Raw genomic sequence first — 13,915 nt, 5'->3', positions numbered from 1 at the left:
TAATAATGTATAATCATATAATTAAAGAAAATTTCCCATATTCGGACCGTGCAAGTTCGGCAAAGTGACACCTGGTTTCTACGCTCAGCAAAATTATTCGCACTTTTAATTATATTGGCGAATTATATTAGTCCTGGTTACTGGATAATTGTCAAGGCCATAGTCCAAAAAAATAAGAAGAAAAAATAAGATTCAGGTTATGTTATTAAGACGTAACCATTTGTATGTAGTAAATAAAATTAGTTATTAAAATGCAGTACTGCAAGCAAAATACAATTAATTAAATTTACCTTTATATAATAATTGCATATCATATCAATATTGTGGAGCAATGTATAATTTTTAATCTTGTCTTATAGACTGTAATATAATCCTGCTGACCGTTTTTTGACCTGCTGAAAAAATTACGTTCAAAATAAGCCTGGAAATGGATAAACTGAATAATTCTAAGCAACTTTTTTGTTCTATGGCGTTTTTTCACTAAATCAATACTTTTCGAGTTATTTGCGAATGAATATGTTTATTTTTCAACAAAAAAAAACGTTTTAGACGGTTTTTCACAAATAGGTCTGGATCACGCAAAAGAAAAAAAAGTGGATTAATAGCAAGCTGAAAATTTGTTAATAGCTTAACGGTGTCCAGTCGGAAAAACATTGATATATGGGAACACTGGAACAGGAGAAGTTTTAAGACCAAGGATTCATAACAATCGTCCGAAGTACATGAAATCTTGCAGGATCAATAAAAGTCGTTCGAAGTACATGAAATTCGACATAGTTAGTAATTGGGCCTTCTGATTCCGAATCCGGTCTCAGAATGATCCTACGGCCCCCGGAAGTGGACTAAATTCGGCACGAATTGGGCCCAAATGTAGCTGGAGGTTCGTTCCACTTTGTTTGGCCCACTTCCGGGGGCCCTAGGTCAATTCCGAGAGCAGATTCGGAATCGGAAGACCCCAACTACTAAACGTGCAAAATTTCATCCACTTCGGACTACTTTTAGTAATTTTCTTCGGTTTTTTACCAAGACCAAGGATTCATAACAATCGTCCGAAGTACATGAAACCTTGCAGGATCAGTAAAAGTCGTCCGAAGTACATGAAATTCGACATGGTTCGTTATTGGGGCCTTCTGATTCGGAATCCCGTCTCAGAATGATCCTACGCCCCCGGAAGCGGACTAAACTCGGCACAGAACATCCAATTGATTTGTTGCCCTTTCATTAAACTCTCTGATTTCTAATCAGACTGGTGTTTATCACCAACTGGGCATTTTAATGAGTGAAACACGACGAACATATCAAATGACAGGTGCTGGTTAGTAATAGCAGTCTGCAGGCCCGGTCTGGCCCTCGGCTAGATGGTGAATTTGAGCCCCCCCCCCCACCCGGAAATAGAACGAGGACCATGGGGTCCTCTCGCGGCAACAATAGTTAGCCTATGTTTGCTGCATGCGGCTAACGTGGTTTTAAATGCTTTTAAATTTTTAATGATTTGGTTGAAATTGAATAATTGCTAAATATTTTACAATGCAATTTGAAGATCTTAGCGATTCTATTTGGTTAGGTAATTCTGTACCTCTAAATGACATTGACATTGTATATCAACAATCCAGAGGCTAAAATGATTAAAATATTTTACCTTTACATCAGCACCAAATTTTAATTTATTAATAAATGTAACTACTTCAAAAATCAATTTTAAACGCAGTACTGTTTAAGAATGGTTGACTAAAACAGAACGATAGTTAAATGAAAGGTCAACTACTAACATGACAATAAAAACACAATGAAAAAAACGCTACATTTTACATTAAACAAAACTTTATTGCAACACTCTAGTGTACATTGATACTAAAATATGGCCTAGTGTCGATAAAAACACAAGGCAAAAAACGCTGACACAAAAACACAAAAACTACAACAAAACGTATTTTGACAACGACACCCGACTTGGGCGTCGAAACGTTAATAAAATCATTTTAAGGTAAAATTGTGGCTTATTTCCCATTTTAATATACTTGATTAAAAAACGCTGCATTACATATATTAAACAAAACTTTAATGCAACGCCCTAGTGTACGTTGATACTAAAATATGGCCTAGTGTAATAGAAGTATAAGTATAACATAAATAATTATTACATAAAGAAGTTAAAAAAATGTGTTAACCGTATAAACACGACAAAAATTCCTACCATAGTGATAGTAGCCTTATCAACGATTGCCTAGCCTATCCCATCAGTTTTCTTTTAAGTTCGTCACTACTACTGGCCACGACATTAATGATTTCTTCTTTGTCGATGTCAGAAAACAAGTCTCTCTCTATGTTCATAAAAATAAGGCTAGACATAAGGTCTTGGCCTAAACTAGCCCTAAGACGATTCTTTATTATTTTTAGCTTAGAAAAAACCCGTTCACATGTAACCTGTGTACAGGGTATCGTTAGGATAAATTTATAAACTACATATAAGTTAGTGAATAATCCTGATCCAGAGAGTTCAAAAAGAACTGAGAAGGCACATGACAAACACTTGAAACATTTTTTGCTGTCATTGCAGAAACCACGAAAATTGTCTTGTTCTGATTCAGGTTCCGAATCGAGTTCACGGTCTTTTAAAATTTCTTCTGCTTTGTTTGATTCTTCGTCTGGGATCTGTTCATCTTGAGTGTTTACAGCTTTTATGAGGCTTTTGGAGGCCCCCTTGAGCCGGAGGCCCTCGGCGATCGCCGACCAGCCGCCCTGGCCAGACCGGGCCTGGCAGTCTGATTTTTGCATGATAGTTTAATGAAAGGATAACAAATCAGTTGGATGTTCTGTCCCACGAATTACATGGGACGTTTTCGTAATCTGACTTTCCAAATTTTTAAACTGTTCCACAATTAAAACTTCCCCTGTCCCAATGTTCCCGTAAATCAAAGTTTGTCCGACTAGACTCAGTTAAGCTATTTCGGCTTAACGGACTAAATCGACTATAACCGAATAAATTTTCAGCTTGCTATTAATCAACTTTTTTTTCTTATGCGGAATCCAGGCCTAAAATAGCTCAAAGAGTAAGTAATGGAAAAAAATAAATTTTGCAAAAAGAGAGACTATAAAACCGTGAATAAAACTGAGTATGTAAAAAAGCTTTAGACCAAGTAGAAGCACAGTCGTAGCTAATGAAAATTAAGGTTCATATTCGTCAAATTTTAAATCGAATATTTCAACGTGAAATAAACAAAAAATTAAGAACTTTTTGGGGAAAACTAATCACAAATTTTTTAAAGCGTTTAAGAAAAGCTTTACTTTTGTTTTTTAAAAGAGTTCTAGCATTAAAATTAAGCAAATTATGCTCAAAATAAAGTTGACTCCTTTACTTTGTAAAAAAATCGTCAAAATCACCCACAAATTAGCATTTTGAATGAAATTATTCGTTACCGCTTCATAAGTTTCATAGGTTAAAAGTGTTTATTTTTTAAAGGGCTGTACAGAGTTAAAAGGGTTTGAACGAGTAACTAATCACGAGTGTATGCAAATTTTGAACAGCCATATCTTAACCAATTTTTGTCTTACAGAAAAACAAAAAATCTAAAATGTTCAGCAATGTTCTTCTTTAAAACCTCCTTAAAGATTATATTACAATTATGTTAAAAAAAATTAGAGTAAAAAGACGAAAATGAATTATTTCAATGTTGTTTTATTAAGTTTACTAAAGTCATCTATTTTTATTACATTAATTATAAGCTAACTGTACTTACCTGTATACATATGGACCCAATTCGTTGACGATAGGTTTCGATCCATTATTAAGGAATTCATCAGCGTTGGTAACGTTGTAGATATAAAGCCTTATCTTGGGCTCTACTGGAGGTTTGGCCCACCAACTGAACGTTTGTGTACCATTTACTAATTTAATTTGCTAAAATAAATAAAAAAAGATTTAAAAATTATTAATATTGCTAACTAGCCAAAAAAAATTAAAAAAAAAGTAGGCTATCTTCTGTCACGAGGCTTTAATAGAGCTCCTCTCTTATAAACTAGGGACTAGGGCATTTAGAACTAAAAACGCCGCAATACATGGATTTTTAAATATAGAGCACCAAGAGACTGACAACTTTTTGCGTTTTGTTCAGGATAATCTCAGGAAAAAGTCTACTATAGAAAAATAGATGGAAGCGCATAATTGCATTTTAAAGTATATTAAATGTATCCAAAAGTGCATACACATGTCAAAATAAGCATACTAAGGGACAGATTTTGTTATTCGGGGGGTTATTTTGAGTTACTGAACACGACTTTGGCATCAGAACCGACCCCGATGCACGTAGTGTCCATGATCACTGCCAAGGCACGTCGTCTGGAGGTTCGAGATTTATCGGCACCAAATTGATGTAAACAGATTACTTGGAGGTTTTTGGAGTTGCTGAATATGGATATGGAAGCTTAGATATCTTTAAAACTTTAAAAAGGGAGTAAACCCTGTAGTTGGCTGTATACCTTCAATATAACAACGTGGAATGAAGTAAACACTTCTGTTGTATGTAGGCATATATGAATTTATTAAAAAATCCTTAAAATTTATCCACGAAGGAGTGGAAGTACAAAACGTTTTCGGTCAAACTGACCATCATCAGTGTAAACGTCCAGTGTACAAGTAATTGAAACTAGCCACTTCAATAGGTATAAAAACCTCAAAAATACATTTTTGTTACATTCTATAATGAACAGTGGTCGACATTAAGTCGATGTCTTAAGATTTAAAGATAACATGTGAATGTATTTCATCCTTGCTCGAAAATTGCACAAGGTAAATACTTGTGTTCAGGTGAGAGGTTACGAACCAACTAAACAAAAATGTATTTTTGAGGTTTTTATACCTATTGAAGTGGCTAGTTTCAATTACTTGTACACTGGACGTTTACACTGATGATGGTCAGTTTGACCGAAAACGTTTTGTAATTCCACTCCTTCGTGGATAAATTTTAAGGATATTTTAATAAATTCATATATGCCTACATACAACAGCAGTGTTTACTTCATTCCACGTTGTCTTAAATATCTGGTGTATATAATCAGAGATAGCAGACAGATACTGGATACTGCAGTTGATACTCAACGGAAAGATCGAGAGAAAAGGGGAATTGGAAAGAAGAAATATTCATCAAACTTTCGTCAATGGACTGGCCTATCATCAGATGAATTGTTACATGAAGCGCAAGATCGAGGACAATATTGCCAAACTGTTATGGAAGCTACCCACGCCTAAAATCGGCACGGTGCTCAAAGAAGAAGATATGGTTCAATACTGTTATTTTAATTTTTTTAATATTATGTTAGATTAACGGTGTTACTAAATTTATTCAGAGAAGTAATTATTCATTTAAAATGTACTATATATCAACAATATTTTTATTAGTCAGTTTAGTAGATGTTCAATTGTTAGGTGTACATAGATTAATATAACAAATAACAACATCATTTTAAAGTAAACTTTAGAAAACTACAGTTTGTTTGAGTGTACCAAATTGTGCATATTGACTAAAGTAACACACCTCGAATTTATGTAGTAGTCTAGTCGCAACATAGGGGGTCCCGTGTACACTTTTAGGTCGCCGCGATTTGATGGTGGTATTATAGGTTTTTTGGGTCGCTGAATCCAATGAAAGTGGTCTGGAAGCCCAAATGTGGTGCGTTTAATTGTTATTAACAAATTATGGCAAAATTAGGTATCTTTCAAGAATTATTAGAAGCCCTGTAAATAAATTGATAGTGTTTTCTGGTGTATTTTTGCCGCTGAATCGAATGCGACTAGTCGCGATTACTCAAAATGTGTTCTTATTTTGTTAATAACAAAATAATTGTTTATTCGCCGAAAAGCTCGAAATTCATTATCTACAGCAAGTTTGTAGTATTTTTCATAGTATTTTTATAGGCTAAATCAATTGTCACTAGTCGTGATAGCCTAAACCACGTTCCGACTTTGTTATTAATAAATTATTGCAAAAATAACGGTTTATAGTACGTTTACTTACGGTTTTTACTCTAATTTTTAAAAAACCACTTGGAATGACATGAAATTTGACATGCACGTAGCTTACATGTCAAACAAAATAAGTGATATTGTGCCGACGTGTGCTTTTACCCTGGGGGTGAGTTTCACCCGCTTAGGGGGTGAAAAATGAAACCTTTAAAATAAGTCCGGAATTGGATAAACTGATTAATTCTTAGCAACTTTTGTTCTATACAGTTTTTTCACTAAGTCAATAATTTTTGAGTTATTTGCGAGTGAATAGAGTACGGCGAGCACAATATCACTTGTTTTGTCTGACATGTTATCTACGTGTATGCCGAATTTCATGTCAATCCAAGTGGTTTTTTAAAATTTAGAGTAAAAACCGTGAGTGAACGTACTATAAACCGTTATTTTTGCAATAATTTATTAATAACAAAGTCGGAACGTGGTTTAAGCTATCACGACAAGTGATAAAAAAATACTAAGAAAAAGACCACAAACTTGCTGTAGATAGCGCAGTTCGAGCTTCTCGGCGAATAAACAATTATTTTGTTATTAACAAAATAAGAACATACTTTGAGTAATCGCGACTAACCGCATTCGATTCAGCGACCAAAATTACACCAGAAAAGACCTTATCAATTTATTTACAGGGCTTCTAATAATTATTAAAGTATACCTAATTATACCATAATCTGTTAATAACAATTAAACGTACCACATTTGGGCTACCAGACCACTTCCATTGGATTCAGCGACCCAAAAAACCTATATTACCACCATCAAATTGCGGCGACCTAAAAGTGTACACGGGACCCCCTATTAGGTATGGTAAAACCTACCGGTTATAACCTAAACCCGGTTTTTTTCCTCTGCAATAATCGGTTTTTCCCTTTGTTTTTTTGTCCCGGTTATAACCGGTTTTTTCTTCTTAAAATAATAACCGGTGGAAACCCGGATAAGTGGAAAAAATACTGAATTCAGAGAAAAATGGGAAAATGTTTCGCCCCCCGCACGTAAATGAGAAATTTTTAGCTGACTGAAATCGATTTTACAACACTGATGACTGATTTCTATACTAATATGGACTGATATACATTCGAATGAAGTATCGGAAACTAAAGTGCAATGTAAATGTTACCTATTGGGTATTGGCTGTGACTGAAAAAAACCGAATACTGGTTTTTGGAACAACCGGTTTTTTTGACCGGCTATAACCGGCAGGTTAAACCGTAGTTAAAAAAAACGGTATAACCGAAAACCGGTGTTTTGTCAACAACCGCCATTCCTACCCCCTATGTTGCTACTAGACTAGAGACAGTACCGTTTAGAGGCTGATTTATGTTAGGACGGGGACTTGGACGACACGGCTCTCTTACGGGGCACGTTAAAGAATCATCTGGTATGAAAAGCATTGGCCGGTTTATCGTACAATAGAACGGCGCGACTCCGGGGACGTACTGCGACGTGCGCTTTCAATTGTTCTACGACACGTATCGTGCATGCCCCGTCCTAAAATAAATCATCCTTAAGACTTAGACATGTAATATACTTACTGAATTTATTATTAAATTAACCCAGCTACTGAAGAAAACAGCGATTATTATTCCAAAAAGTACACATCCTAGTGATATCGCTACGACGAACCCTGTAACAAAAAAAAAACATAAATACCGGTAAAAAACAAACAGCTCATTCGTACGTCATAGTTATTTTCCTAACAAGTGCAGAAAGTCATACTTTTCCGCACGCGACTGCAGTTTGCCGAACGACACGAAGCGGGAGTTCGGCAAGCAGTCGAGTGCGGAAAAGAGACTTTCTGCAAGAGTTAGGAACAATATTTTTTCTACGAGTCTTTAAAAAATGACCAAATCTTAATCAGTTATACCTGCCTTGATATTTTTTTATCTTAATCAATTAATTTAATTAATATGAAAATAAATACACAAATTAATTCTTTGACAAGGTTGTCAAAACCAAACTTTCAATATAATTAGTTAGCATGACCACGATCTTGGTTTCCATGACGATGATTCAAAACGACTGTTATTGTCTACCGATTTGACTTTCGAATATTATGTCAAAATAATTTTATTTCATCGAATTGCCGCGTTAATTTCATTAAAACAGGAACACAATAAGATACATTTGAAATAAAATAGTAAATAATATCTAAATATTAGTTTATTGCATGTATTATAATTATTTTAAGGCCATATTAAAATATCTAAACGCGTGTGGAAAAGTAAAACGCGTGCGGAAAAGTAAAACTGTCTAAACTAAAACGCGTGCGCGAAAGTAGACATTTTTGCACGCTCGTAAAAAAAATCATTAAGAACAATTTCGAAGAATATGAACTTATTTCAACTATAATAATAATAATAATACTTTATACTTTATTACCTTTTTGGTAAACAGAATTTTGGATTGTATCGGATTAGTCAATACAAAAAAAAAAATTAAATAAATGTAATTAAATTACAATTACAATATGTATGTAATAATAATTATTAAAATATTCATCCACAAAATTAGACATTTGTGTCATAAAAAGTCTTTTACCTACTCTATGTCATATTATGTATAAGTTTTTAGTTTGTGAAAACTGTCATTATAGATAGCAGTGCGTGAAGGATTTAAAGTGTACGTGAAGTAACAATGTATTTTAAATGGGACTTCCTTTTTCGCACTGTTTTTAACTTTCGCGTTGTCATTGTGACAATCCTTAAGTTTCGCGTTGTCATGGTGATGACAATATGAGCAATGAATTACAACAAAAGTTTTGATAGTTTTGTGGTTTGAAAGTAGTTTTTGAAAGAAGAATTTTTAAATGTCAAAGTTCTAAAAATTGTAGAGTATAAATGAATTCCAGTGACGAAGATTTACACCTTTTTTATTTGTTTATCGTAGATAAAATATTGTATAAAACTGTGCGTGAAGTACTTTTTGCGAACTTATGCGATTTATAGCACTCGCTCCGTTGTCGCTCGTGCTCTAAAGATCACGTGCGTTCGCAAAAAGCATACTTCACGAACTGTTTCATAAATAACTATTTTCTACGGCCGTGCCTTTTCACGCAGGCATTCCGTTTCCGAAAGTTGCACGCACGGCGTGCGTGAAAGTAAATTTTTCCGCACGGTGTGCGAGAAAGTAAAATACCCTGTAATCTGGCATTATAATATATTATAATGCATGCAATAAACTAATAATTAAATATTATTTACTAATTTATTTCAAATTTATCTTATTGTGTTCATGTTTTATTGAAATTAGCGCGATTATTTCATTCATAGGAGATTCTGACCAATAGAAAGCTACAGAAATAAAAATTAAACTGACTATTTCATTCATCTTAAAATTTTCACATAATCTGACCAATCACAAACCAAAGATAGCTTGTGTTATCGCGAAAACACCAACTGTCTTTCAATTCTGATTGGTCTATCAGCTTCGTGTTTTCAACGACGTAACCATGGATACCGATCGCAAAGCAAAGTTTGACGTTTGCCAAAAAAATTATTGTAGCTGTATACGTCAAAATGAGTCGTTTCGGTGGTACTTCAAACGAAGTTATAAACCAAAACATTGAAGAAAATATACCGAGTAACACAAGAAAATCTAAATCTTATATCGCACCTTGAAAACCATATGGCAATATCTGCAATTTTTTCATGAAATGACCTTTGAATGCAGTCTAATAGGAAAAAAAATCTATTTTTTAATGCTATATAGCAGCATCTGCAAAAAATTTTAAGTTCGGCACCAGAGAGATACATCCCTATGGCTTTTTTCAAAAATCGATTCTTCTTTTTATACCATCAGGCATTATCTGCAGTTGATGCTCTACGGTTCTAAAATTGGAACAAAAACTCAGATCTATATGGCAATATGTGCAAAATGTAACCCACGCTCGTAAAATAAAAGCAAGATGTACTAAGGAAAAATCCTTTGAATGCAACAAAACATAGAGTGCTGCAAAGAGATTTCATTGCAACACTGGAAATAAGCGAGAAGATTATAACAAGTTAATATACAACGTCGTACTGCAGATGGGTTTATCCCAAAAGAAAAGCGAGGAACTCATAAGAATGGAAAAAGAATCAACGAAGTCGTGAAACAAAACATAATGATTTATATCGAGTCCATTCCTAGAGTGGAATCTCACTACCTAAGGAAACAACCTACCAGATAATTTGTCAGCGATGACAAAACTCTTGCTGATATTCATCGCGATTATATAAAATTTAGCAAAGAAAAAGGTTCGGTGTTCGGAAATTACGCTACTATGATGACCATATTTCACACGGAATTTAATTTAATTTAATTTACTTCTTTAAGACCTAAAATACCTTTGCTTGATGTGAGAAAGTTACAGACATTAATTAGATAAATCGACATTAGAAACAGCCTATAATACTCACCGTCAGGAAGTGTAACTCAATAGGAGAGAGAAATAAATGACTTAAAATCTGCAAAATCCAACACTTGCAACTGCTTGTTTTGATTTACAATCATTACTACCGACGCCTTCAGGCGAAGTCTCTTTATTTTATTACAAAAGGAGATTATCAACATTATTTAATTTCACAATTTTTTACCTGACCACAAATGCAGGACACTTCTGTCTTTGGTTCGAGCGAATTGCTAATCGTGATTCAAATGAAATAGCGTCGTTCCTGTTACAATTTCTGAGGAACCATGCCAGGGAAAAAGAAATAATATTATACTCTGATAACTACTGCGGGCAAAATAAGAACAAGTGCAATATGCAGTACAGAAATTGAACATACCTAAAATTACCCACAAATACGGTAGATAACGTGCATTCTTTGATTGAGAAACAAAAAAAGGCTTTAAAAGATGACCAATTTACTTACATGACTGCGCAATGGTTCACAGTAGTTCAAACAGCGAAAAGCCAGGTGAACCTTATAAAATTAATGAAAGGTGTACATCGGATATATTGGACCTTAAAAAACGATGTAAGTACACTCTCACTATGTAAGTCTAATGTTATTCAAGAGCACTATCATAGGTTTTAAGCAAACTTACACGTGACCAATGCAACAATAGAAACCGAACAGACAGATTATAATGTGCAAGACTTTTATTAAGTGTTAACACTGAAAATTTGTAATAAATAAGTACAATCTTAAATAAAAAACTGTTATTTGATATGCATATTTACTGCGGCATTTGCGAAAATTGATATATTTGTTAAAACCATATGGCCGTATGTGCTAAAATACCTATTTCCTGGAGGAAATTTTATGTACTTTTTAATTCATATAAAAATATGTAAAACTAAAGACACTTATACCAAATATCAGGTTTGTAGCTTAATTTTTGGAACTACAGGAAATAAAATTAACTTTACAAAAATTTAAAATGCTCATAACTCGACATTATGATTTTTGCAGTTACTGCCCTATGGTTTTCAAGGTGCGATATATGGAGACAATTTATGATGTTCTGTGTGGATCGCAACTACAAATTAGATGCAGAAAATAACAACGAAAGACTAGCATTCATTCTAAAAGACTGGGCCTTCAACATGCGAAAAATTGATGGTAGTGATTACAAGGAGAGTGTTATTAAAACCATATGGAACACTACTGCAAAATTGGTACAAGAAAAATATATTATTATTAAATTCCTTCCTCTCATTCTACTGAATTTTTGTCCTATCACTTTGTTCGTGAAATAGTCTAATAAAATACTACTCGTGATTTAATTTATCTTATAAGTCTGTCTTTTATTTCTAAACTCAACTGAGTTGCTTAAAGAAAACACCACGAGTCCGTAGGACTCGTGGTGTTTTCAAGCAACTCAGTTTCGTTTAGAAGTAAATCGACAGACTTATCGCGAAAATTGAATCACTAGTGGTATTACTATTGATAATTTTTGATAATATCCCGTCGTCAAGTATATTACGTCAGATGCCCTTCGTTGCTACGAAAAAATACATTCAGTGACATTAATAACAATTAATGTTTTAAAAATTATAAAAGTGATGACTTTCAACCGTCAAATATTTATAACAACTGTGTGTTTAATTGTATTAATTTGTACTTACATAAATAAATTACAATAAAATTTTGGTTTTGAACAGTTTCATTCATGAAATAATCGCAACAAATTGCACTCTATCTCTAAAATTATTATCGAATTTTTGCCCTCGTGACACTTTGACATAATTTCACTAACCTGCGGGTCGTAAAATTAAAACTGTCAAAGAGTCACTCGGGAAAAATTCGATAATTTTAGAGCTCTTGTGCAATTACTACTGATTATTTCATTCATAGGAGATTCTGACCAATAGAAAGCTACAGAAATCTAAATTAAACTGATAATTTTTGATAATATCCCGTCGTCAAGTATATTACGTCAGATGCCCTTCGTTGCTACGAAAAAATACATTCAGTGACATTGATGACAAATAATGTTTTAAAAATTATAAAAGTGATGACTTTCAACCGTAAAATATTTATAACAACTGTCTGTTTAATTGTACTAATTTGTACTTACATAAATAAATTACAATAAAATTTTGGTTTTGAACGGTTTTATTCATGAAATAATCGCAACAAATTGCACTCGATCTCTAAAATTAATATCGAATTTTTGCCCTCGTGACACTTTGGACATAATTTCACTCTCCTTCGGCTCGTGAAATTAAAACTGTCAAAGTGTCACTCGGGAAAAATTCAACAATTTTAGAGCTCTTGTGCAATTACTACTGATAATTCGATGAAATAAAATTATTTTGACATAATATTTAAAAGTCAGATCAGTAGACATTAGTTTTGTTCTAGCATCATTTTCAAACGGTTTGAAACCATCAGAGAATAGTGGACCAGCGCGAGTAGAGGGGATAGCACTGGTGACTGTATTATGTTCTCTCACTGACCAATTGTTTTCTGACGGTTTCTGACTAGTTTGACTGTTTGCTAGAACAAACCTATTTACAATGGTTTTGAATCGTCGTCATGGAAACCAATATCGTCGTCGTTGTAACCCATTATATTGAAAGTTTGGTTTTGACAACCTCGTCAAAGAATTAATTTGTGTATTCACTTCTAAATAAAAATTGATGAAACTCTGTTTTTTGTGCCTTTTTTCCAAACGTACGGCCCTAGAGAAAAATATTGTTCCTAACTCATGCGGAAAGTGTTTTCCCCGCACTCGATTTCGGGGGAGACGGCAGTCTCGTGCGTGAAAGTATCACTTTCCGCACTAGTTAGGAAAATAACTAAGTATTACAATCAATTTAAATATTGTCACATTTGTACCTTTTTTTATTCACTGGTAACTTATTATATTTATATTTTTCTGACCTATTACTGCAGGTGAGCAAAAATGAGTTTTACATTTAGACAGAGGCACATTTGTAGTTTGTTTTTGATTCTGTCTTGTATTTTATATTGTGAGTTCAACTATTAGTTATAATTTTGTCAAGATTTTAATGAATAAAAACACAAACTTCAAAAATATACAGTGAGCACGTAAAGGTTGGAATAAATTATTTTTTTCATGAATTCGCGATTTTGAAAACAAATCCCGAAAGAGTCATCGATTATAACGTCATCGATGATTTTTTTAACGGGAATAGGGGTCGTGTGCTAGCTCACTTGAAAGGTTATTTAATTCTCTATACATTAGTATAAACATTAATATAATTATTTATAGATGGTGTCCAAAAAAATTGTTTAATAAATTAATTTACACAAAGAGAAGCATGTATGTAATTTATTTAATTCAAAATACATTTAACTGCTGTCAGAATATAGAAAAAAAAATGTTTATTTCACAAAAAACGTTGCTTTTCACTTAAATTAAATGTTCAAACTGTCAAGAGGTGGGTGGGTGGCAGCTTTAACATTGAGTTTAAGCGAAAAACAATATTTATTTGTCAAATAAACA

General features: G+C 33.4%; 1 protein-coding gene across 3 annotated transcripts in view; it reads right to left on the bottom strand.

Annotated features, from left to right (window-relative positions):
* Positions 1–13,915, bottom strand: part of LOC114333418 (lysosome membrane protein 2) — a 705,292-nt gene that overhangs the window by 155,429 nt on the left and 535,948 nt on the right. For all 3 annotated transcript variants that reach the window (XM_050645639.1, XM_028283287.2, XM_028283289.1), the window contains 2 exons: positions 7,549–7,640; positions 3,738–3,898 (listed from right to left, as the gene is read on the bottom strand). In XM_050645639.1, the coding sequence (XP_050501596.1) occupies positions 3,738–3,898; positions 7,549–7,640 (253 nt within the window). The remainder of the gene's footprint in view (positions 1–3,737; positions 3,899–7,548; positions 7,641–13,915) is intronic.

The sequence above is a fragment of the Diabrotica virgifera genome, chromosome 3 (assembly GCF_917563875.1).
Source record: "Diabrotica virgifera virgifera chromosome 3, PGI_DIABVI_V3a".
Lineage (NCBI taxonomy): Eukaryota > Metazoa > Arthropoda > Insecta > Coleoptera > Chrysomelidae > Diabrotica > Diabrotica virgifera.
This window is presented reverse-complemented; position numbering and strand designations above follow the sequence as displayed.